We start from the raw sequence: 25,101 nt of genomic DNA, 5'->3' as shown, positions 1-25,101 counted from the left end.
TAAACTATTTGATGCACACTTTTACACCTCATCTGCTCTAATCTGCACAGACACGTATTTGAGGAGACTGAGAGGATTTTTTAAAACCCCCAGGGTCGTATTATAGTCTATCTAAGGAAAAGGTATCATATAAGATTATACTTATTTTATCATGATCTACAATTTTGATAAATTTGTTCAGTAATTACATTTTAAGATAGTATCGGTTAAATTCATATACATATAATACAACTAGTTAGTGGACTACATATTACATTCCCGTAATAGACACGTTGAAGTCGTGCAGCCATATATAAACAGGGCAATATTTATAAAACACCTCAATAAATAACATGTCTTTACTGATTATAATACAAACGGCAAATTTCTTTTCATAGTTTCATTTGATAATTAATAGTAAACATCGTAAACATTGCCCTGCTGGCACATGGCAGCTGACTTCAATATATTATCCTGTGGTCCACTATTAAGTTGTCTTATATGTCTATGAACAGAAATATAGAGAAGAATATTCATGTATATATAAGTACAATATTCGTATAATAAAAATGTATCATTGAGGATTTAGACTATTCCTAAAAGAAATATTCATACCCCCCAGAATGAGGTCCTAGATATTTGCCTGAATTAACAGCAAGTAAAATGTGAGCCCGCCTAATGGTTTTTTGTTTCTTAGATCTTGAAGTGTAACATATAAACCTTCAAAACTATATTTATGTATTATATTGCTTTCATATTAAATAATATGATAAAGTTTACAATATCTGATTGTTTGTTCTTTATGCATTCCTAAACGACTGGACCGATTGCGACGAAATTTGGTACAGAGTTATAATTTACTTATTGGCAAGGGCGCCGCGAGGGGGGTGCAAGGGGGTGAAATTTCACCCCCCTGGCTTAAAAATTTTTTTATGGTACCTATTGAAAAGATTTTTTTTGCATAATTATCTATTAAAAACTTACCGATGAAAAAACAAAAATAACTTTGTATCGTCATATAATTTGAAAAAAATGTCTACGTATTTAACTAAAATAATTTAATCATTATTTTTTAGAAATCATAGTATACTATGCACGATGCACCCCCCTGACAAAATTCTTGGCGGCGCCTATGCTTATGGGCAGAAGATAAGCTAAGTTAAAAAACGATAGGCCCAACCCTGGTAGATCTTCAAATAGACCTTTTGAGATTTACTACGGAAATATTTGTTTATTTATAAGTGGTTATTTATTATTATTATCAGTGGCGTAAATTGGCCTCAATTTCTGGTGGTACAAAGAAATATTTTACTTTCGGTGCCTAACCACCAATACTCTAAATTTCTTTGGAAATTCATGTCGTGAAATTGTTTACCTATCTATACTAATTATATAGTAATCTAGTGTCCTAATTGTACCTAGAAATTAGTATAACAAATATAAGGAGATGTTGTTATTTTTCAAGTAACGTTTTTGAAAAGAAAAATTTAGAAATTGTATTCATTCGTGTAATGTTTAATTAATATACGAATAGGTACATCATCTTTGCTATAACTGTATGAAAATCTTCAATATTTATATTAGGTATTTAACACTAAACAAGATAATAAAGTACTTGGTAGGTACCAAGGAAAATAATTGAATAAACTATCCTAGATTTCTAGATACCATCTTAAGTAGATAGTGCCATGAATTAAGATAAATCTTAATTCGTGAATAGTAATATAAAAACAAATGAAACGCGCAGATTATAATTAACTATAACTTTAACTTTAACTATGACGGATTTATTATTAATTTTTTTTTCCTTGAAGAAAATTTATCAATCAAAATCTATTGATTTTAATGTATTGCAATGGTCATTGCAGGCCAAATACATTATACGTGTTTGGTCATAAACCACAACACATCCACCCTGCATACAAAACCACAGTACGTAATAACTATAATACATATTATAAATGCAAGTAACTTATTTATAAATGATAAAAATAATAATTTATTAACAAATATTACAATAGTTAGCACAATAAATGAGAATATAAAGATAGATAAACTGTATAGTATTATTTCACTACAATATACATACGCAATATAATATAATTTAATTAATAAATATTAAAAGATCATGAATAATAGTAATAAATAATAATAGACAATATTCTAATCACATTTAATTAAGTACTTTTAAACAATAATAGATACATTTACGATAAAAAATGTTTGGTCAGCATTGCTTTTATGCAATAATACAAATAATAATTAAAAAATAAACTATTAACAAAATAAAAATATATAAATTGGCATAAAATTATAACGATGATAAATCTAAAAGATTGTTCAACTCTTCTTTTATTTGCAGTTAAAACCGTTTAAGAATATCTCCAAGGGACTATTTGAAAAAATATACAGGAGCATCTTATATGTATCACTGTATATTAGTTTTTGCTATATTAGATTGTTTGTCAATCGGATTATTATTATTTATGTATTTATTTATGGATTTGTGAAATTTTTTAAGTTTATAATAATGGTTGATCAGAGGATGTACACAAACTCAATTACAGACAGACTATAAAAAAATGAAAAAATAATAATAGACTTGAATAACTTCATTCAAATTATTTGAGAATTGATCGATCTGATTTTTGTTGACACATAACAACAGTAGCATAAATTATTTTTAGTCGTCGCTCAAGTGCGCGGTAATGTGGTAGGGTAAGAAGAGATAAGGTTTCATGTATGTCTAACATGCTTTGTAATATGTTTGTGAATGTTCCACCTTTAATTGATTTAAGTCTTTCCCAAGTCTTCAGACGGATTCTGGTCATAAAATTAAAAAAACACAATAAGTAGTAAATATAAATCTATATATTATGAGATAACTTATTTGTATCATCGCAATGGATTTAGGTACCTGCGTCAATACGCTATGTTACATAATTATACTTACATGCAACATTGATAAAGTGGAGCCAATATGTCAATGTGATCTTTGTAAGGATTCCCAAAACTGTTACAAACATTTTTTATTGTTATCAATACCAAGCATAAGAATCAACACAAACAGCAAAGCATTATTTATCTTTAAGAGGACGCTACACCTGCATGTGTTGACTCCGTCTTACAAATATACAACATATCAAAAACTGTTTTGCAAAAACAAATTAGAACCACTCAAGTTGTAGTAATAGTTAAGATTCCAAATTTATTAACAAAATAGTTGAGAACATTATAATATTATTTTCAGTGAAATTTTGTTTTTTTTATTTTTAGTATCTGATGACATTTCTCGTGAGCTGGAGTATAAACTTATATCGACGTACTACATGAAGAGGAACGTAACTAAATAAGTTATTTTTATTACCTAGTATTACTGTTTCACTTTATAATTCCAAAAATTATTTTTTATAGTATCATAATCCCATGCAATGAGTTTAGTTTAATTTTGAAATGGTGTTGCATGCAATTTTTCCAACTTTATTTCGCAGCTTACTATAAGTGTTTTTGAAGAAATAAAATATAACGGATTACTCTTCAACTTCTTTTTAATTTGCAAAATGCAAATTTTTTATATCATTATATTAATAAAACGTTTATAACTGAGTAAACGTTTGAATAGATTTTATACTTTTGTGTGATTTAAATCTTATTTAAGCTTAATATAGAAAAATTGGATGAAATTTGGGATGTCACCCATCATCACATAAATTTACAAGATACATAGAGAACAAAACCGCACACAGATTTTAAAATAATGGATGATATCCTATTAGCGTATTGTTAAGATGTTGGCCACATTGTGTTGTGCTAACGACTAACCTCACTTTTATATAAATTTATTATGTATCATTCAGTTTTTGTAAGTACCGACGTTACGATATTAAAGAAAATTAATTATTTTTATCATTATTTTCTCACGATACTAAAAATGGCGACGAAGATAAAAATATTGTATTCAGTTGCAAATCGTCAACCTAATTAAAGCTGTTATGATCACGAGTCTGAGGACAGACAATCGTTAAGTCTAAGGTGACAAGTCAAAGGAACGTGCCACGTGCAATAAAAAAGGTTAGTTCAAGCAGAACACAACTAAAAGATGACGGGTGTAATCGGATCATTGGCAGAGTTCCAAATGGATGAAGACTGGTCAATTTATCAAGAAAGAATGGAACAATTTTTCTTAGTAAATATAAAACCAGACGAACGCAAGGTACCATCATTAATTACATGTGTTGGGGAAAAAACTTACAAGACAATTAAAGATTTGTGTCACCCCTTAATACCATCCTATATACCAGGGATGGTTAACTCAAAGTAACTAGCGGGCCACTTATAAGCACTTTAAAATCTAGCAGGCTTCAGTGCATAGGAGAAAGCAAAAAAAAGCCAACAGATTTTTCGGACAACAGTAAAGGATCAAGTTAAAGAAAATGTTTTATATGCGGATTAACAAATCATACGTTTAGCAATTGTAAGTATAAAACTTATAAGTGCAATAATTGTAATAAAATAAGACATTTAGCTAAGATGTGTAAAAGTAAATCCAAAAACCATTATGTAGAAGTAGAAACTGAGTCAGAATCAATAAAAATGTTTCAATTAAAAGTAGGTTATCAAGAGTGTGGAACTATTTTTTGTAAAGATTAAAATTGAAAAAATACTAATCGACATGGAATTAAACTTGGGAGCAGGAAGATCTATAATACCTTTTTAACTATACAAAAAATATTGGTCTAAATTAGAAGTAATTCCTAGCTTAATTAAATTAAAGACTTATAATGGAGAAATAATAAATCTAATTGGAGAATTTATGGATGCTGTAGAGTATAAGAAAAAGAAAGAATAATGTAATTTACTTATAATAGAGAATACATGTAAATCTGAAAAGAGATTTAATGGGTCTATTTGGTATACAGTTGGTGTATGTATCGAATATTACAGTAAATAGGTAATTTAGATTTTGGAATAAAAGAATTTGAAGACATTTTTAAAGTGTAATTAGGGAAATGTAATCATGAGAAAATTATCTTAAAAATAAAATAAGGGGTAATGCCAATTTTTTGTAAATCAAGATCTTTTTTTATTTGCGTATATTGCAAAAGTTGAAAGTGAACTTGAACGGAAAAAGAAAATGTAATTGAGAAAGTGGACAATGCCCAGTGGGGTACACATTTAGTGCCGGTAATAAGGCTTAATGAAATAGTAAGGTTATGTGCATATTATAAGACAACTATAAATAAGTATATTTAGAAGATTATAACTATCCACTACCGAAAGTCGAAGAACTGTTTATAGCCTTGCAAGGAGGAAACTTTTTTAGTATGTTAGATTTAATAAACACTTATAATCAACAGAAATATATAATGATACTCAAAAATTATTAGCATGGAGTACACACAAGAGTATATATAAAGTAAAGAGATTGCCGTTTGGAACGAAACCAGCTTGTTTGATTTTTCAGCAAGTAATCTGTAGTGTATGTGTGTGATCATTTTGTTATCTTGTAAGCACCTAACCAAAAATGTACACAATAATCATTCGTATTAAAAACTTCGTGTTGTTAACTTGTGCGTTCTCCTCCACACCACAAATATATAACGTTGGCGACCAAGGGATGTGAACGCCACGTGAGTAATTTTTTTTTTATACGGTGCAAGAGTCTGTTAAAAGGTCATGATGACTGCAAGTACCAGTGGTAATGGATCGAACCGGAACAGTAGCACAGGGCTAACGGTCAGATTTCAGAGTTTAATATTGAAAATTATGATTTTAGTGCATGGATAGAAAAATTCGAATTATTTGTATTATGAAATGAGGTTAATACGCATAAAATGAAGTTGATATTCCTTACATTTCTGGGTAATGACGGATATTCATTCCTTAGAGACTTGTGTGTACCAAGTAAGCTTATTGAGAAAAAAATGAAGCATTAAAAGAGTTGTTATCAAACTATATTAATCTGAAACAGAACCTCCAGACAGAACGATATAAATTTAAAGAGAGGAAGCATGGATCTGATGAAACGATACACCAGTTATATCACTGAAAAAACTTTCACAATTTTGTGAATTTGGTGTTAACTTGAACGAGTCGTCCGTGAAGGTGTTTACCGGTAGCGAGTCAAACTATGACGCGGCTGACTGGATACAATCGGTTGAAAGCATGGCTGGCTACATATAGGATGCAGTTTGTAAGGTCAAATGTGGCGGAAGCGGCACGAGACTGGTTCCTGTATAAGAAGTTTACCGACTGGGACGATTTTGTTAAGCAATTTCGTACTACGTTCGTGCGCAAGATGATGATCTCAGACTGTTGGGACGCGTTGAAGAACCGTAAGCAAGGCAAAGATGAACCCGTCATGAAATATTTTCAAGAGAAAGTGCGTTGGTGCAGAGAGCTGTCACTTGGAGTGTCCGAAACGTGAGACTATGTGATAAGAGGACTGTACAAGTGGGAACTCGCACAATATGCATTGGGAAGAGGACACAAAGACCTAGATGAACTGTTAAATGATCTCCTAGACTGGACGCGCATGTATACGGTACGTGGCGAACAAACAAAGTACGTGAAAACTAACACAGACATGAAAAGGAATTTCGGACCGAAAAGTAACGTTCTTGTAGCGAAAGTGAGTGACGATGTGGGTACAACGGTGACGAAAACGACGGACGGCGTCGGAAAATCGACGGAAAACAACTCAAACTGTTGGAAATGTCATAAAGAAGGACATGTTCCGAAGGACTGTCCAGTAGGGCGCAAGAGGGCCGTGACCTGTTATTCGTGCCAAGGAGAAGGTCATTTTTCCAGACAATGTCCAAAGCGGCGGACGACAAACTCGGACGGAACTCAAAGAAATCACTGTACATCCTTATGTAAAATTCGGGACGATAAATGGACAGGACGTGCAGGTATTAATTGATACGGGTAGTCATTATTCACTGATAAAGACCTCAATGGCAAGAAAATGTGGCTTACCAATAACAAAGGTCAACACTAACCTATACGGAATTGGCGACGTGAACAATCCTGCGGTGACAGTTAGTGGTAGAATAGTATCCACGATCATTGTTGATGGAGTAGAGGCAGGTCCTGTACAATTGTTGTTAGTTCCGGATGATGCACAAGGATCAGATGTAATTGTTGGACGGAATTGGCTGGATGATCCTGCGGTAATATATTGGAAGGAAGATGGGCAGATGAAGTTAGCCAAATCAAAGGACTGTATCGGAATCAGAGATACCACGGCTACTAGAGTTGACGGACATGCTGATGTGCTACAAGTGATTGCGTTGGAAGGCGGAGCGGACAGAAGACCGTTGATGATTTTAAGTATGTAAATCAAAACGTGACACAAAAAGAACAGCAGCTACTGATGGATCTAGTCAACGAATATAGAGACTGTTTTGCACTCAATGTAAATGAATTAGGCTGTACGAGTTTGACTAAAATGGAGTTACATGAAGTCGAAGGTAGTGTACCTGTAGTATGCCGTTCTTATAAGACTTCAGCAGCTGATAGGGAAGCAATCGCGGAAATCGTACAAGACTGGAAGAAACATGGGATAGTGGTCGAAACGGAATCACAGTATGCAAGTCCAGTTATTCTGGTGAAACAAGGTGACAAGAACCGCCTGTGTGTTTACTACAGACAACTGAACAAACAGGTGAAGAGGCACAACTTTCCATTACCAGATATGCATGAGCAAGTCGAGGCATTGTCGACGGGCAAGTACTTTGTGCAGTTGGATTTAGCAAATGGCTACCTACAACTGCCATTGACTGATGGTGCTCAGGAGAAAACTGCATTTGTCACACCTGACGATACTGGACAGTTTACACGCATGCCGTTCGGTCTGGCAGGTGCACCTGGGGAGTTCACTAGACTAATGCACAAGGTGTTAGGCAAGCTGCGGAACACTGTTGTGAAGAATTACCTAGATGATTGGGTCATAGATGCAACAAATTGGGCCGAGATGCTGGGAAGATTAAGAGAAGTGTTGATGCGATTACGGTTTGCCAATTTGACTCTAAAACCAGGCAAGTGCTCGCTTGGCGCCAACTACATAGAATTTTTGGGCTTTGTCATCGGTGGAGGTACGATATGTCCAGGAAATGTGAAGACCAGAGCTGTACAAGAGTTCCCAAAACCGAATGATGTTCACGAAATACGAAGGTTCCTAGGACTAACAAGTTTCTTTCGGAGGTTTGTGGAAAACTATGCTACAATAGCGTTACCATTGACAAATCTAACAAAGACCGGGGCAACGTTTGTGTGGAGTGAATCACAGGAAGAAGCGTTTGACAAACTGAAGAACATTTTAGTAAGTAAACCAGTAATGGCAATGTTTAATCAAAATGCATTTTCGACAGAGGTACACACAGACGCCAGTTCGGTCGGAATAGGAGCAATGCTGTTACAACAAGACAAGGACGGAGACGCACTGAAGTTGGTGTATTATATCAGCAAAAAGTTAACGGAGGCCGAGTCAAAATATCACTCTGGAAAATTGGAATTAATGGCGGTGATATGGGCAGTGAATAAGTGGCGTAATTTCCTACTTGGTATAAAATTTATTATAGTTACAGACTGTCAAGCATTGGTTTACCTAAGGGCACATCGAGCGCTGAGACCTCAAATCGCTAGATGGCACGATCTATTACAGGAGTATGATTATGCCATTCGTCACCGTCCGGGTACAAAGATGGCTCATGTAGACGCACTATCAAGAGCGCCAGTGACGGAGAGTGGTGGAACGATACTAGATGATGTACTCATAGAGAGACTAGATGTTTATGTGACCATAACCCAAGAAGAAAAAGTGTTGATGGCACAAACAGCTGATGCGGACATAAATGAAATAATAGAATACTGAAGAAGCCCGAGTACGAGAGAACCAAGTCGGAGGAATCCCGAGCACGAGGGTTTGTATTACAAGGGCAATTGCTATATCGGTTACATAATGAGAGAAAACTGTTTGTTATGCCAAAGAGTATGCGGAAGAACATAACGGTCGGGGCACACGATCTGTGTGACCACCTGTCAGTAGAGAAGACGGTGAGTCAAATTCTCCAGGACTATTGGTTTCCGAAATTAAGACGCTATGTGAGAAGACATGTGAATATGTGTATTGAATGTTTGATGTCAAAACGACCGAGAGGGAAACAACCGGGACTATTACACCCTATACCAGTGGGACGGCGTCCCTTTGATACCATCCACATGGACCACATTGGACCATTCGTGACAACACCAACAGGAAACAAGTATATTCTAGTTGCAGTAGATAACTTCACAAAGTTTACATGCTTGTTTGCGGCGAAGGACACAAGTGCAGAGGAAGTAATAGACAGTCTAGGAACATTAATACAAATGTTTGGGTTGCCAAATCGGTTGGTGACTGACAGGGGAACATGTTTTACCGCCAGAAAATTCGAAGAATTCTGTGAAGGAAGAGGAATACAACACACTTTGACATCGACGCGAAGACCACAGGCGAATGGACAAGTTGAACGCATTAATAGTGTTGTTTTGTCCATGTTGATCACACAGGTAACAACAGAGGAAGAATGGGACCAGTGGCTACCAGAGGTGCAGAGGCAAATTAACAATAGTGAAAGCAAAGTAACTCAAAGAACGCCATTCGAACTCTTGCATGGGTATCCCCCACGCTTTAGTCTGGGAAATGCACGGGAATTATCAGGAACGGCAGACAATTGGACTTGTCCAGAGGAGCTGAGGAAGGAAGCACGAGAAGTGTCAGAAGAGTCAAAAGTAAAGATGAAAGAAAGTTATGATATACATCGCCACAACAATACTAAATATGTATTAGGAGAGATTGTTGTAATGGCCACGGTGCCAAGTCATACAGGACTATCGACCAAATTGCAGAATAAGTATAGAGGACCATTGACTACCACAGAAATATTGCCAGGAGATGTGTATCGCGTAGCTCAATTGCAGGAAGAACAGAAGAGGTTATATACAACAACTGCACACGTATCCCAGTTAAAATCCTGGAAATTGGAGGAGGGACCAGATGAAGGAAGTAGTCATGATGAGGAAGAGGACCGAGAACCAAGCGATGTAACTAATGGGGAGGATGAGGACACTGAGTCACAACCACGACACTCCAGTAACAACGCTGATGTAAGAAGATCAACCAGAGTCAGAAAGAAACCTTCCAAACTGATGGATTATGTGAACTGATTGTGTTGTACATATGTATAATTGTACAATGTATCAGTAAGATTTTCCAAAACCTTTGTTTATTATATGTATTAATTCCCATTATCAATAATGTCAATTATGAAATCATTTATTGATCATATTGGTATTTAGTTATAAATTGTTATATTTTTTTTTTAAATTGTATATCTGTTATTTAATCAGTCAGTACTAATATTATTCATAATACTATAAGTAAATTGTTATAGACACTCAGTAGGAGTATCATGTATGTATTTTAATGAGATACCTTAATTAATTGCTCAAATTTCTTTAATGTATTAATTTCTATTGTCAATTATGAAATCATTCATTAATCAATTGTATTTAGTTATGCATTGTTATAAATTGTTTTAATTTGTTAAATTGTATCTGTTATTTAATCAGTCAGTATTAATTATTATTCATAAGACTATGAGCTAGATTGTTATAAACACTCAGTAGGTGTATCATGTATGTATTGTAATGAGGTACCTAAATTAATTGTTCATGTCTTTATATTTTTTTTTTGGATTGTATAGTTATATAATTGGTAAGTTGCTATGAGGGCATAGCAATGTCAGGAAGGCCGAATGTTAAATATAAGGTTGGCTAGCCTGTTGTAGCACACTAGCGTGAGTACTGTGCGGTGACTAGACAAGTCAGTTGAGCGCCTCGGGTCCTAGGACAAGGCCTATTCTGTGTCATGAAGTGTTATTTGGTTAACGTATTATGAAATAAAGTTGATATTGTTGATAAAAGCAAAATGTAGAAATAGAAATAGAATAAAGAAATAAAATAGAAATCAAAAAATCTAATGAAAAAGTTACTGAAAAAGAGAAACAAAATATTACAGTTGATATTGATGTTAATGATAAATTAAGTTTAGCAGGAATAAAACAAAAAAATGTTAGGCCTCTAAGAAATAAAAAATTGCCTAAACATTTAGATTTATAAAAAAAAATATAAATAATAAATGTAATACTATGTATTATGAATTGTATCATTTCTATCATTATATCAACAAAAGGTAATTAATAAATGTATGTATTATAAATTGTATCATTTCTATCATTATATTAACAAAAAGATAATTTATAAGTGGATTATGAATTGTATTATAAAAACAAAAACAAGTTGTTAATATTAAAGTTAATGATTATTTTGTTAAACATGTTAGTAAGACTTAAATTGAATTATGTAACAATGTTATGTTTTTTTAATTAGGATTAAAAATTGTTAGAATGTTGGCAACATTGTGTTGTGCTAACGGCTAACCTCACTTTTAAATAAATTTATTATGTATATGTATCATTCAGTTTTTGTAAGTACTGACGTTACATTGTTACAATATTAAAGAAAATTAATTATTAAGTTTTGGTCATTGTTTTCTCACAATACTACACTATCTAAATTAGGTCCTATATTTTTAACATGGCAAGAATGTTGTTTTGGTTTAATTTAATATTTGTGGTCCTTGGTTGTTTTTGTGGTAACGGAAAATGCTGAAGATTTAATTCACGAGCTAGATGAGGTGTCTTTTAAATAGATAGATTTTTCAGACTCTTAAGTTTAGCGTTGTAAATTCAGACATACAAATACAGAATAGCAATAAGTGATTTGTAAGTTTTTTCCTACATATTATATGACATAATGATACTTTGTCTAAGTATTACAATTTAAGAGGTTACTAAGTCCGCATAATATGTTGTCTCCATCTTACAAATTTAAAACATAGCAAAAACTGTTTTCTAGGAGAAAGAACCAAGAAGGCTACATTCCTAACTAAGAAACAAAATGTTCACCTCATAAAAAGAAAAACTTTGGCTGTGAAATATTGTTATTTGCCCAATATCAGAACTAAAAACAAAGTTATTCAAGTTTTAAAAACACAAAAATAGAATATTTTGAAACAATAAAGACTTTTTTGAATAAATTATATCAATAAAAATAAAAAAAACAATATTTCACAGCCAAAGTTTTTCTTTTTATGAGGTTAAAATGTTGTTTCTCAGTTAGGACTGTAGCCTTCTTGATTCTTTCCCCAAAAAACAGTTTTTGCTATTTTTTAAATTTGTAAGACTGAGACAAAAGCTCACGAGAAATCAGTACCGTTACGCACATGCAGAATATCTGGCAACTACGGAATTTCTCTCACTATGTGCCAAACGAGGAAAATGCACAGAATCTGTCTAATTTTGATTGAATAGCCGTAACAATATCTCGTGGGCCAGAGTAAAGTAATTTCTGTTACAGTAAAAAGTTAGAGACAGCTGATTTATAGTAAATATTTTATTTTATCTTATAACAACCCTAATTTCAAACTGCTAAAATTATTGATGATGGACGCTTCATACCTTTTTCCATTATCTATAAGAAGAATTGTATTATTAAATTGTTCCACAACTTCATATCTATGTCGATCTCCATTTCCAATAATAAAATCAAAAATAGATACATCAATAAAATCTAAGATTCTTTCAGAACTATAGTTAGATTTAATACCATCACAATAATTATTATCGTCTTCCCATCTGAAACAAATGTTTAACAATTTTTTACTTAACTTAATTTTAAACTTAAAAAGTATAAATATTTATAATTAATTAATATTAAGGTTTAGATAAATGATTAATAATAACTTATAAGTAAAACCATTAATTATTTAAAATATTTCAATCTTATTCAACAATTTATTATAGAAAATTACATTTTTTTAATCAATTATCATTCAATACGATGAGATTTAGTTTTGATTTTATAATTTATTGTCATTATTTCTATTACACTATAATACCATATTATATAAGTGTATTATTAATGAATTATTTAGATAGTTTGGAAGGTTTCTTGTAGTCTATCAAGAAAAAATAATAATTTTATAGTTTTAAAAAACTGTTTTAAACCTGGCTCTTTTGTTCTCAATATATGTTCTTCTCCAAGGATGCAAATGTTGTTTAAGCTTTATATTTGATGGCAGATGAAATATTGCTGCTCCTTCTAGGCGTTCACTTTTTGTACATACTGGATCTTCACGTTTACAATAATAACATTTGCCATAAATACATGTCTCCTTGGTTGTCGCTTATTGCCCCCCAAAAAATAAATATTAAACAGGTTAAAATTGAAACATGAAATTACATTGATAGTATATACAAATAAGATATAGTAATAATATTTAATTTATTAAGTTATTTCAGTCCATAAGTAATTTAAAAATAAAAATTAATTAGCTTTGATTTGATTTTATCATTACTAAGTAAATTATATCTCCTCAGGGGGTACTAAGCAATAACACTACAGTTGTAATGAACTAGTGAATCCGGGGTCCCAGCTCATACTAGCGGAAAGTCCCAAGAGTACGATTCGTAGGGAAAGTGGCACTTCCATCGCCTGGTGTAAAAAGCGACACCGCAATAGCCCCTTGCTGGTTACAGTAATGTACCCAGTAAGGAGAGAGAGGAAATTGTTCAAAACTTGGGCCCTTTATTAATGTGGGTTGGCGTTGGGCTAACAACCAAACTCATAAAAACAAATGGATGGAATCAAAAAAAGAAAAACTTCCTGTAAGTTCAATATAGACAAATTAAAGGAGGAACAAACAGCTAATGAATATATAAAAGGATTAAGCGACAACTTGAACAACAATTTAAATCTACGATATCAAGAACATTGGGAAAAATTAGAAAAAACGATAAAAGAGGTTACATAAGAAAATTATACAAACACTTAAATGCAGGAAAATGAGCTGGATTAGATACGTATGGAGATTGAATGGCATAATAAAGGATACGCTTAACAGGAAATCAGAAGGCAAGAGACCATTGGGCAGGACGAAGAAAAGGTGGATAGACAAGCCCAACCAGAATTTCAGGATAATTGGGGTTAAAAACCCAAAAGAATTGACAAATGATAAAAAGGAATGGAGGAGGTGTGTAAAACAGTGATGGGCATTAATGGCCTATAAAATTTGAAGAAGAAGAAGAAAAAGGTAAATTATATATTTGTATACAGTAAAATAATTCAATTTTAAAAAAACTAATACAAGGTAACTTACAATTTATATACATTGTTTTTTTTAATCCAATATTTGCTGTTTTGTGTAATTCTGTTGAATCTAAGATTCTTTTCACCACAATTGGAACACGTGGAAATCCAAGAATAAGAGAAATATAAAATGCAATTATTTCACCATTATAACGATCTTTACCAGCATAAACACTTCCTTCAATAACTTCAGACTCTAGGTACCTTAAACATATTATACATAGAGTTAATAATGACTAACTTATTTTAAACTCTTTAACAATAATAATTGTTTGAATTGTATGAATATATTTTGGAATTCAAATTATTAAAAATTCTATGCTAAAATAATATTTTAATTAAATGTACATACCATTTTGGTTTAAATAAGACTTCTTGTTTATTTTCAAACATAAGTATTAGCTTAAGCTGGGTTCCTTTAAAAGCATTATATGTCTTGATTATTTTTGATGTCTTTAATAAGTTTATGGTTGATCCAAGATATGGAGTACCATAAAGTGGCATAAGTCCATTTTGGTCCATTACCTATGAAGTTTATTTCAAAAGTACATTTTAAAATTTTATTTCACAACTAAAATTATAAAATTTAAGATATTATACAAAAAAAGAAAATTTATTAGATAAGATTAGAATATGATAGTACAAATTATTTATAATATAGAATGTATGTGAAAATGCGTGTATAATATGAATAAATTGTAAAAAACATAAAATGGACAACACCTGTTTCCAAAAATATAGTAATTTTATATGAAAGATTTTATATGTACAGTTAAGACAACTAAAATAAAAAAAAATAATTACAAATCAAAACAAATTTACTTATAAATCCAATTAAATCATGTACGTAATATTTGTATACAATTATTAGTGGAAAAACAAATTTATTGAAATCAAAGCAAGGCCAAAACATAAAATTAATATGATAAACAATATATTTAAAAATATTTTGTTTATTTTTGTTTTTTTATATTAAAGTTTGAAATTTAAATTGTTTCCTCCCTGTAGTTATCTGTATAAATATAATTATAAAAATGATAAATATCCGATATAAATTTAATCACAAAAGCCTTAAAATCTATAAAATAAAATATTATACCAAATTCAGTAATCTAAATTTTTAGTATGACCCATGCCACATATTTTTAAAATTGTAATACGATTCATGCAAAATATTAAATTTTGTATAATTATATGAATTTTTGATAGGTATTAATATTAAAATAACATAACATAATAATATTATAATGACATAAAAAAAAAGAAATTTCATTTCAATTGTTCAAATGTATATTTTCTTCAAGAATATTAATTTTGTTCACATCCGTTAATCACAATCTATTTGATATAAATTAGTGTTATCGGCAAAATATGAATGTGAAGATGATTAATAAGTTGTTTTCAAACACTGGTAATATTGAAAAGAGAACTAAATAGGTACTTACTTTAATAGTAGCAGCAAATAAATCAATATCACCATTGATCTTTAATTTTAAATTATTTAAGAGTATATCAAGTTCTCTTAAAACATTTGACTGACTAGTTTGAACTGGAACATCATACTCTTTGTCAAGTTTACTCAATGAATTAAAAATATTTTGAGTGGCAAAGTATGTAGCATTATAGTTTATGACAGCTAGTGTCTAAAATTAAAAAATCAGCAAAAAATGAATAATTTAAAATAAAAATAAAATAATTTACTACACATACTTTTAAACAATTACTTATAATATAATATACTACATAATTTAAAAAATATTTCATTTCTATTTAGAAAAAAAAAACTATTAAAAAAAAATTATATAATGTATTTGTATTGGTCAATGAATAATTTAAATTAAAAATATTAATCAACATTAATACAGTAATTACTAATTACTATTAACTATGTATTATAGAATAAAATTTACAATATAATAAAAAATAAAAAATAAAATGATTAGGTAAATTTATTTAAATATTTTATTACTGGAAAATTTACATAATATTCAAACCCCATAGAATACTTAACATTTAAAACATGTAACCAAAAACTGTAAATATTTATATGATATATATATATATATACATATATATCAACAATAGATTGTAATTTAGTGAGGCTAGTATATTATGTACATTTCCCAGGGATAAAATATTTTAATTAAGTAACAATTTTATATTTTATTTTTCAATTATATCGTTAATTTATCCTATTAAACACAGTTAAATATTAAGAGTTAATAATAATTAATGTATTGATGTTGATTTCCCTAAATCGTAGTATATCATACAAATTTGAAATTATAATAGAATCACTTAGTATTTAGGATAATGATAATAATTTTAATTGATAATTTTCAAAGTTATACTTACTCCTATGGGCGATTCGTCTTTCAAAAAAAAAAACACCAAATAAACATTTAAACACAATACGAGAAAAATACTCAATAAAGTTATATAATAATATTTATAGTAGCATCTTAGATATATCATAATTGTTTCTACAAATGCGTTTTAGTATAGTTCATTCAGAACATTTATGTACGATACTTCGCGAAAACATTTTTATTCCACTAAATAATTTGTATGGTAAACAATTACAGTTATTATTTTCTATAGTAATATGGTTAATATTTCATCACAAATATTTTCAAAATAAACGAATGACGTGTTACGAGTAGGTAATTTTAAAATAATAGAATTAATGAATATTATATTGAATGATAAATAATAAGGATAGGTAGATTTTGCTCTTATCACTTCCCCTGATAAGGTAGCAACAATATGTTAAATTGCTTAGATCATAATATAGTAAATGATCTAAGTTAAATTGCCTATGATTTTTATAAGGGTTTGGGTCTATGTTTGGGTTCTATAAAACATATTTTTTAAATATGATTCCAAAAATATATGAATAATTAATAACTATAATTATGTTCATAGTATTAATTGTGAATCTGTAACTTGAAAAACAGACTTAGCAGTTAAAAAATACTACTATTAACATAGTATGAATACTACCTTCACACCTGAATACTACTTAGTACCTATTTTGTACTAAGTACTATGAATCACAACAATCATAATCATAATATATGATTATAAGTCAAAGAATTTTAATAAAAATCATTCTAATATTGTAAAAGTAGAAAATTATTTAGAATATAATTTTTAATTTATAAGCATTTTATCATTCTCAATTGACAAATTGTTGTGAAAAAACATGAAACGATTGCAATTCAAAACAATTGATGTTTAATAAATGATATTTTACAGCTAAAGTTCTTCGTTTTATGTGTTGAAAATTTTGTTTCTTGATTATAATTGTAGCTTTTCAGTTCTTTCTTACAAAAATAGTTTTTACCATGTTTAACATTTGTATGACAGAAACAAAATATGCAGGCGTTGCATCTTTAGTGAAATATTCAACACTGGTATCTAATGATTTATATTTCAATTTAAGATGGTATATTAATTAATAATTTTATTTATTATCTTTATAATATTAGTGTTATTTATAAATCAATATATATATATCTATATATATTGTAAAAGATAAAAATGATTACATAATACATAATCATTCTGAATGTAGTATAAATAAATGTAATTTTAGAAATAATTTGAATGTTTAAGAATTAGCTTCAATTATTAGAACTGCATTACAAATTACAATTACAGGAATAAACAGATCACACCAAATGATATATAGATAACTGTTTAATTATTTTTTATTTAAATTTATTTAAAATGAATATCATCAAGCTATACTAATTTATAAATTTCAATATCAATGTAATTTGTATCTTAGAAACTTGTAACTGATCAAAGTAAAATCAATATCTCACATAAGAGTATAATTATATTGGATGGAGAAATAACAAATAAACTTAAAAATATTTAGTGAATATCGGTGAATAGCGTAAGTATGAATATTTCAAAATTGGACGGATGGAAAAAAAGAAGAAAATAGATGAGTTTGAGTTAGTTGTTAACAACAATAACTAGGGCTTATGGTTCGTGCCCTAAAAAAAGCCAAAATAAGTATGCAATTATTTTTTTTATGATATTTGGTGTTATGAGTGATTATAAAACACTTTAAACATTATTTTAAATTCTAAATAATATGTTGAATATTGATAAAATCGTTTATTATTGATAATTATATAAACATACAAAAAATACATAATACAATATTTTTTTAGTAAAATTGTATAGTTAGGTATCATGTTAAATTTGTCGACATATCAATTAAGTAAAGTTTATGATAATATCTAATCAGTAAAAAATGCCAAAGAGGCTAAGAATTATCTGCATCAATAACATTTTAAAGATCTTGAAATTGCATCTTGTATCCTGGGTCTAGGCATATTTTAACATTTCTGCCTTGTTTTAAATGCTATGACACAATGGGCATTTATCCTAAGCCATAAAATAGAATAACAATTAATTAATACAATTATGTACAATTCAAGTAATAAAACAATTGCTTGGTAATTTAATCAATTTGTATTGATAGACTAGAACTTTGTATTAGGTAATCATAGAAGTACTTGAGTCAAAGTGTTCAACTACTAAAAGTAATTGAACAAAATGTTTCGATAATTTCTGAGTCAGTAATAAAAATCAATTACAAAAATCTGCTGAATATAATTTTATATGTAGTCACAAAAGTTATTTTTTATTTTTTATTTAAATGAAAATTTAAAATTAACTTATTTTATAAAAAATTTACAAATAAGTTATTGTAAGATAAATATTTTATTTATTTACCTGTAAATAGGTCCATTTAAGCAGGCATTTACTGTGGAAATAATGGTTGCATTTGGTTATTTTTGCTGATTTCATTTTTTGAAAACATATTGCACAAACATCATTTAATTCAAACAATTGAATACTAGTCGCATCTGGTAATGATTCAACTTTTTTCACAGCTTTCCGACGTTTAATGAATTTTCTCCATCTTTTTCTGGCGTTACACACTTCAGAATACACTTTTATACAGATCATAGATGCACGGATTACACCACCAGATACAAAAACCATAATATAAACATCAATCAGAAGAACAAAGATGCAAAAACAAAATTCAAACTAAAATAAAAATTTAAATTTTATAATTAAGATACATTATAAGTATTTCTTTAATAATTATAAATTATTATTACTATATTTCCGAATGAATTGATGTAGTATACATAATCATCTATATTTTCCCAACATTTTGAACAATTGGAATCAATTAATAATAATGAATAGACAGCTAACGACTCCAATATTTTCATAATAGATAAAATATTTAAAACAGAAACTGCTACTATCCAAAGATCAACTGAATGGTAAAACGATAACAAGCAATATAAAGTCGTTACTGCTAACGCAATGAGAAATCCACAAACTAAAAGAGCTCTTGTATGCCTAAACAATTTAACAAAATTAATTTTAAAATATTATTGATAATAATGAATATACTACTTTTTAAGTGAACGATTAAAAGAATCATTCAAATCTTTTAATAAATCATCAACCATGCTAAAGATGTAATTCCGTATGTTAAGACAAACATAATGAAAATTTTCATGTAGTTTTATCCAGCGGTTTTCCGGATCCAAGTTTGTTAGTCCAGACATCATAGTTAGTATAATAAATAATGTTACAGTAATATTTCCACAGTTCAAGTCATCCGGTTCATCCATTAGAAGCACCTGAATTAATACACTGTTTAAAAACATCTGAAAATTCAAATCCTTTTCTAATGACTTATTAATTTTACCCAATGAAAGAATTTTTCTAGAACATCACAAAAGTATGATATTAAGCATGCCATCCCTAAAACTGCTGTACATGTGTCGCATCCTTTAATTGAAAAATATTTTACAGCTTCAAACAGTGTAAAATTGTTTATTTCTGTATTAGTCCCCAGATTTAGAACTTGTATCAGTACTCGTATCACCCAAAATACTCGAAAAACACTTGAGAGTTTTAAACGGCGCCATTCGAATTGAACCACAATTAATATACCGAAGACACTGGAACAATATACATAACATATCAAAGATATATCTTAGTATACTTAGTCTAAATAAAATATTTATACTATGCTAATTGGTTGGTGTAATAACTAATAGGCGAATATTTACACATTAGCATATTTTTTTCCTTTAAAAATTTAACTTATAGAGTAATATAACAACTTATTTTGTAACTATAAGAATACCAAAGTGAAATTGTTATGTTGTATATTTAGAATGTATTTTTATCAAAGCATTTTTGTTAATTTAGCTTATGTTATCAAATTTTGATTTTGTAGCATGTATGTTGATATTTTATAAGCATATAAAGATTTTCCAAGTCGACAATAAAAGAATAATAACATGTATATATATATATATATATATATATATATAATGAGCAATTTATAATAATTAAAATTTTAATACAAAAATCAAAAGTCCAATGAAATACATGAAACATTTCAATGTTGATTTATTTATACTTATGGATAACACAAAACTATACATACATTATCCTTATAATGAACAATTTTGGTATGTATATTTTTCATTCAAATTATTTATACCAAGTTAAATTTATATTTTAATGAAGAAATGTTAAATATTTATTTAATATTTTGATATTTTGTTGTTTTAACGCATAAACTGATATTTTATTAACTATACAAGCATATAATTAAGTTTTAGAGGTCATATTATAAAGCATATTCAAAAATGTTATAAAGCATAGATTAAACTTTTTTAGTGTATTAAAGTACACCCATTAGTAATAATAATGTATATAATCTTACTTGATTATCTCTTTTATATGGTTATATCCAGTCAGAATTAAATTTTTTATAGTAAATATATTTAGGAATAATGTTTTAAGTAAAATAAATAATTGCAACAAAGTTGATAGTATGGTTACTATATTTAAAATCCTATTCGTGTTGGGAATTGACACAATTAATGTAGGAATAATAAAGCTATACCTGAAAACCTGAAAAATTAAATATATTATTTATAATTCAAGATGAAAGTTAATTAAATTTTATATTTACTTTATGAATTGAATTATTTGTAGTTAATACTTGCAAAGTGTCAAATACTAGTGATAGACAATACTGTAGTATTAAACTGCAGAATAACTTGTACAATCGAGGGTATAACTGAATGAAAATAATTACATAACCGTCAACATCCCATGTTATTAATTCATTTGCCATATCTATTTTAAAGTTTTTATTTTCTCCAGATAAAATTTCTAGTGTCTGTATGTTTTTCCAGTAAGAAAAAAATACAACGTAAACAGAAATTACTTGAAGATACACTGAGCATAAGTACTTGGCAGGTAGAATCAATAAACATAATGATGAACAAAACACTAAAAAAATGAAATTGAATTTACTGATTAAGTTTTATAGTTATTTTTCATTGACAATTTTTTGAACTTACTTAAACATGATAATATTATTTTGATCAATACTTTGTAATATTGTAGTGTGGGCTCTCCAATTTCTATTTCATCAAGTGTATTATTTACAGGAAACATTATACTTGCAATGTTTGCAAGCTCGAAATTACTTTTGAATATTTCATCCATGAAAAAAATGATAGGAACCCTCAACAAATATTTGAAATCCATGACAGCTCTTGTTTCAAATATTTCAACTTTATAGTCAAGCAACCACTAAAGTACAAGTAAACATGTACCTACGGATAAAAAAACCTGAAAATAATTTTAAAAAACTGTGAAAAAAGATAATAATATAAATCAGAATTGGAGGAGAATAAGTATTAACAAAAAACTACAAATTTATGATCACATGTACAGACAACAATGTTATGAAAATATTTTAGAAAATGAATAATTTTTTAACATAACATTGATGATACAATTTGATTAATCAAGATGATTTTTTTCTTGCTGAAAAATACATAAGGGTATACATGATTTAATCGCTAGAACATAACTAACATACATAAGAAAAAATAATGCAACCAAGAAGATAAATCTTAACATAAGTATCATACGTTACGGAAATCAAACACACCAATGACATGATTATGATATAATATGGATTGAAATCAGCAATCATCAATTGAAGCGTTTTCAGTAAAACTAAAATATTTTTGTACGAGAAATATACGCGACGAATGAATAAATGAATAATGCGCAATAATTTTTTATTGAAACATTCGAGTAACAACAAGTCATCAGGTTTTTTTTTCGGTGTAGTTTGTAGGTTACCTACCGCATTCCACAAGTCATGATAAATGTGAATATGTATGTGACTTGATCCTAACGCAACAAGTGGGGGTAAATGTCCGATTGGATAGGTACTGGATAACCTACCGTAGCACCACCGAACAATAACACACGTGTATTCGTGTTTATTATATATATTATACATACAGTATGAAGCAAACTGGATACAATAATGTACGTAGGACATCAGATAAGCTGTTTGAACAATTCCACTAGTGTATCCCAAACCACAGATATGATGTTGTGGTTGCACGATGAAAACGGATATGATGGCTTTGGATGTTCTTATCAAGAATTAAAATAAAGTCACTTCACATTAGCGCCTCAATAGGTAATGTATACCTAATTAATGTACAACATCAATGTTTGTAAGTCGTTGCTTTTTAACATTCCATTAAAATATTTTATAATACATTAATGAATTTTATTTATTTATTTGTTAATTATTGTTTAATATTATTATTATTAGTATGGTAACATGATATAAGAGTTCTACAATAATGGCTGTAGAGAGCGCTAGTAGAACGCGTCTTTTTGTCAGATTTGATATGAGCATTCGGCACTGCTCATCTCTATGATCCAATATAGGCCGTTGTGCAACCAGAGTAACTATATCCGCGTCCCAAACCGGCTTATATCAAATCATGTATGATAAAAGATCCCAAGGTTTTGAAGAAGACTACCAAACACGATGTAGACACAGATTAAATTTAACTACATTTATTATATTATATTACTTTATAAACATAACCATAAATGATTCATTCAACAACTTATGCATTATGCTTTACACATATGAGTAGGTATATGACCTCAGTATCATACAAAATATGGGTGACGAGTACAGAGCTTTTGGTATTCAGACAATACTGTTCGTGTCTTCCATTATTAAATATGAAGTAGAAGATGGGTCTACAATTTTCTCAGACGAATAAAGCTAGGGTCTATATTATATACTAACTTAAGTGACAATGAATATATGCATGAAACCTAAATAACCAGCATCATTTCATTGATCCGGATACAGGAGAAATTAACACAATCTATATTCTATAGAATTTACACAAGGTGTGAAAGTCAAATACGGCATAAAAATACTTGGAATCGCCAACTTATATTTTTATTTTGTTTGAATATTTGACGCCTGACATCAATAGAGTATATAATGAAATACTTATGATATACATTAACTCAAGGTTAAATAACATAATAATCATTAGTATACTATATACTACGATGGTCGCCTCTAATAATCAGCCACTTAAGGCGAGGTTCCAGGAAGGTTACTTTTTACCTGCTTATTGAATCACCGCTTAAAATGATTTCTGGTTATAGTAATTAAAATATTTTCGGACAAACGTGAACGCTATAAGTGGTGACTACTATGTATTAAATATTTTATTTCAATAAAATAAAAATTATTAATAATTTACAGGGATACGGGACTAATAGAATTTGCTTATTTTTATGGTTTGACATGAAATCTAGCAGAATCTATGGAAGCGTATATCATGTTACAACACATTCAATAATGAAATTTTTAAGTGCTTGTTTTTGATATTTTTAACAACTTCTTTAAAAATAATGCTATTTCTAGTTTTTCTGGTTTTTTGTTTCGTTTTTAAGAATGTTTATATTTAATGATGATTTATGATGATACGTGCCACAAACAAAAACCTAAAAACTTTAATTAAATTCTATTTTTTTTTTTTTTTTGATCACGTTAAAGCTAGAACTATAAAATTATTTTCATCCTTTGTATCATATTTCCTAACCTAACATAACCTGTTCGCGTTAATAATGAACTATTCGATCGATCAAAACTCGTTTTGTTCTCGCATCCCCCTCATTTCCTAATTACTGTATTCGTTGAAATATTTAACTCAAACAAAATTACTGAAAATAAGTTATCTGCCCTAAGGAAATCGGCGAAGGACTATAATTTTAGCCAAAACTTATCAATAGTCTTTTATCCTGGAGTTACGTATTAATTAAAAAATTTGATTTGAATTTGTTTTTATGTCTACTTAATATCGGTCAGTTCAATTTCCTCAATTAAATCACCCATTCCACAACAACTAAAAATTTAGTTTGAACAATTTGAAATTTCGGAGTTTTCAAACTTTGATTATTCGGAATTCAAATTAGAAATCTTAAAATGTGGACTGACGAATCTCAAATTGACATTAAAACGAATTCAAAATATTATCACATTATTATGTTTATCGGTGCGCTGAACAAAAACTACACAATAAATTAGCATAAATTGTTTTATGTTCACTGATAAAGTAATTTTGTACATACACGTGCGGGAGAGCAATGATTTTCTCTTACACACAATTAAACACTTCCTGTGCACACATTTGTGATTTGAAAATTTCTTTTCTGTCAGTCTTAAAAACTGCCCACCATCCCTTAACCATTCATTATGGAACTCATTTTTCTAAAATGCCAGACAATAAATACTTGACAACAAAGTTCAATCTATATCATCCTTTAATGAAGCTCTGTGGAGAAAAATAAAATCACTTTTAAAGCACAAATTTATTATTTCATCAACACTATCAAAATGTCAACTTTGCTACCACTGATAATGAAAGATCAGATCTACAGGCTAACAAC

General features: G+C 29.3%; 1 protein-coding gene and 1 pseudogene across 3 annotated transcripts; both read right to left on the bottom strand.

Annotated features, from left to right (window-relative positions):
* Window positions 1-1,951: 1,951 nt before the first annotated feature.
* LOC107172724 (glycosaminoglycan xylosylkinase) lies at window positions 1,952-16,927 on the bottom strand. Of its 2 annotated transcripts, XM_089220732.1 has the most exons (8): window positions 16,588-16,925; window positions 15,678-15,875; window positions 14,585-14,757; window positions 14,243-14,436; window positions 13,092-13,269; window positions 12,543-12,719; window positions 2,933-2,992; window positions 1,952-2,802 (listed from the first exon to the last, which is right to left on the bottom strand). In XM_089220732.1, exons 1-8 carry the CDS (start codon window positions 16,705-16,707, stop codon window positions 2,601-2,603), a joined length of 1,302 nt encoding a protein of 433 aa, XP_089076858.1. In that variant the 5' UTR covers window positions 16,708-16,925; the 3' UTR covers window positions 1,952-2,600. The 2 variants fall into 2 exon arrangements, with proteins under 2 accessions (XP_089076858.1, XP_089076861.1); XM_089220735.1 differs by lacking the exon at window positions 2,933-2,992 and having other exon boundaries at window positions 16,588-16,927.
* Window positions 16,928-18,514: 1,587 nt separating this feature from the next.
* Window positions 18,515-21,932, bottom strand: LOC149060707 (protein TRC8 homolog; annotated as a pseudogene). The gene is made up of 8 exons (XR_016190467.1): window positions 21,666-21,932; window positions 21,272-21,594; window positions 21,020-21,210; window positions 19,988-20,243; window positions 19,690-19,919; window positions 19,383-19,632; window positions 18,988-19,308; window positions 18,515-18,636 (listed from the first exon to the last, which is right to left on the bottom strand). The product of XR_016190467.1 is annotated as a protein TRC8 homolog (transcript).
* Window positions 21,933-25,101: the final 3,169 nt, after the last annotated feature.

Source organism: Diuraphis noxia, unplaced genomic scaffold (genome assembly GCF_037042655.1).
Source record: "Diuraphis noxia isolate RWA-SAM2 unplaced genomic scaffold, SU_Dnox_SAM2 contig0001, whole genome shotgun sequence".
In the NCBI taxonomy this organism is placed as follows: domain Eukaryota; kingdom Metazoa; phylum Arthropoda; class Insecta; order Hemiptera; family Aphididae; genus Diuraphis; species Diuraphis noxia.
Note: the sequence above shows the minus strand (reverse complement) of the source record. Positions and strands in the feature narration are given on the sequence as shown.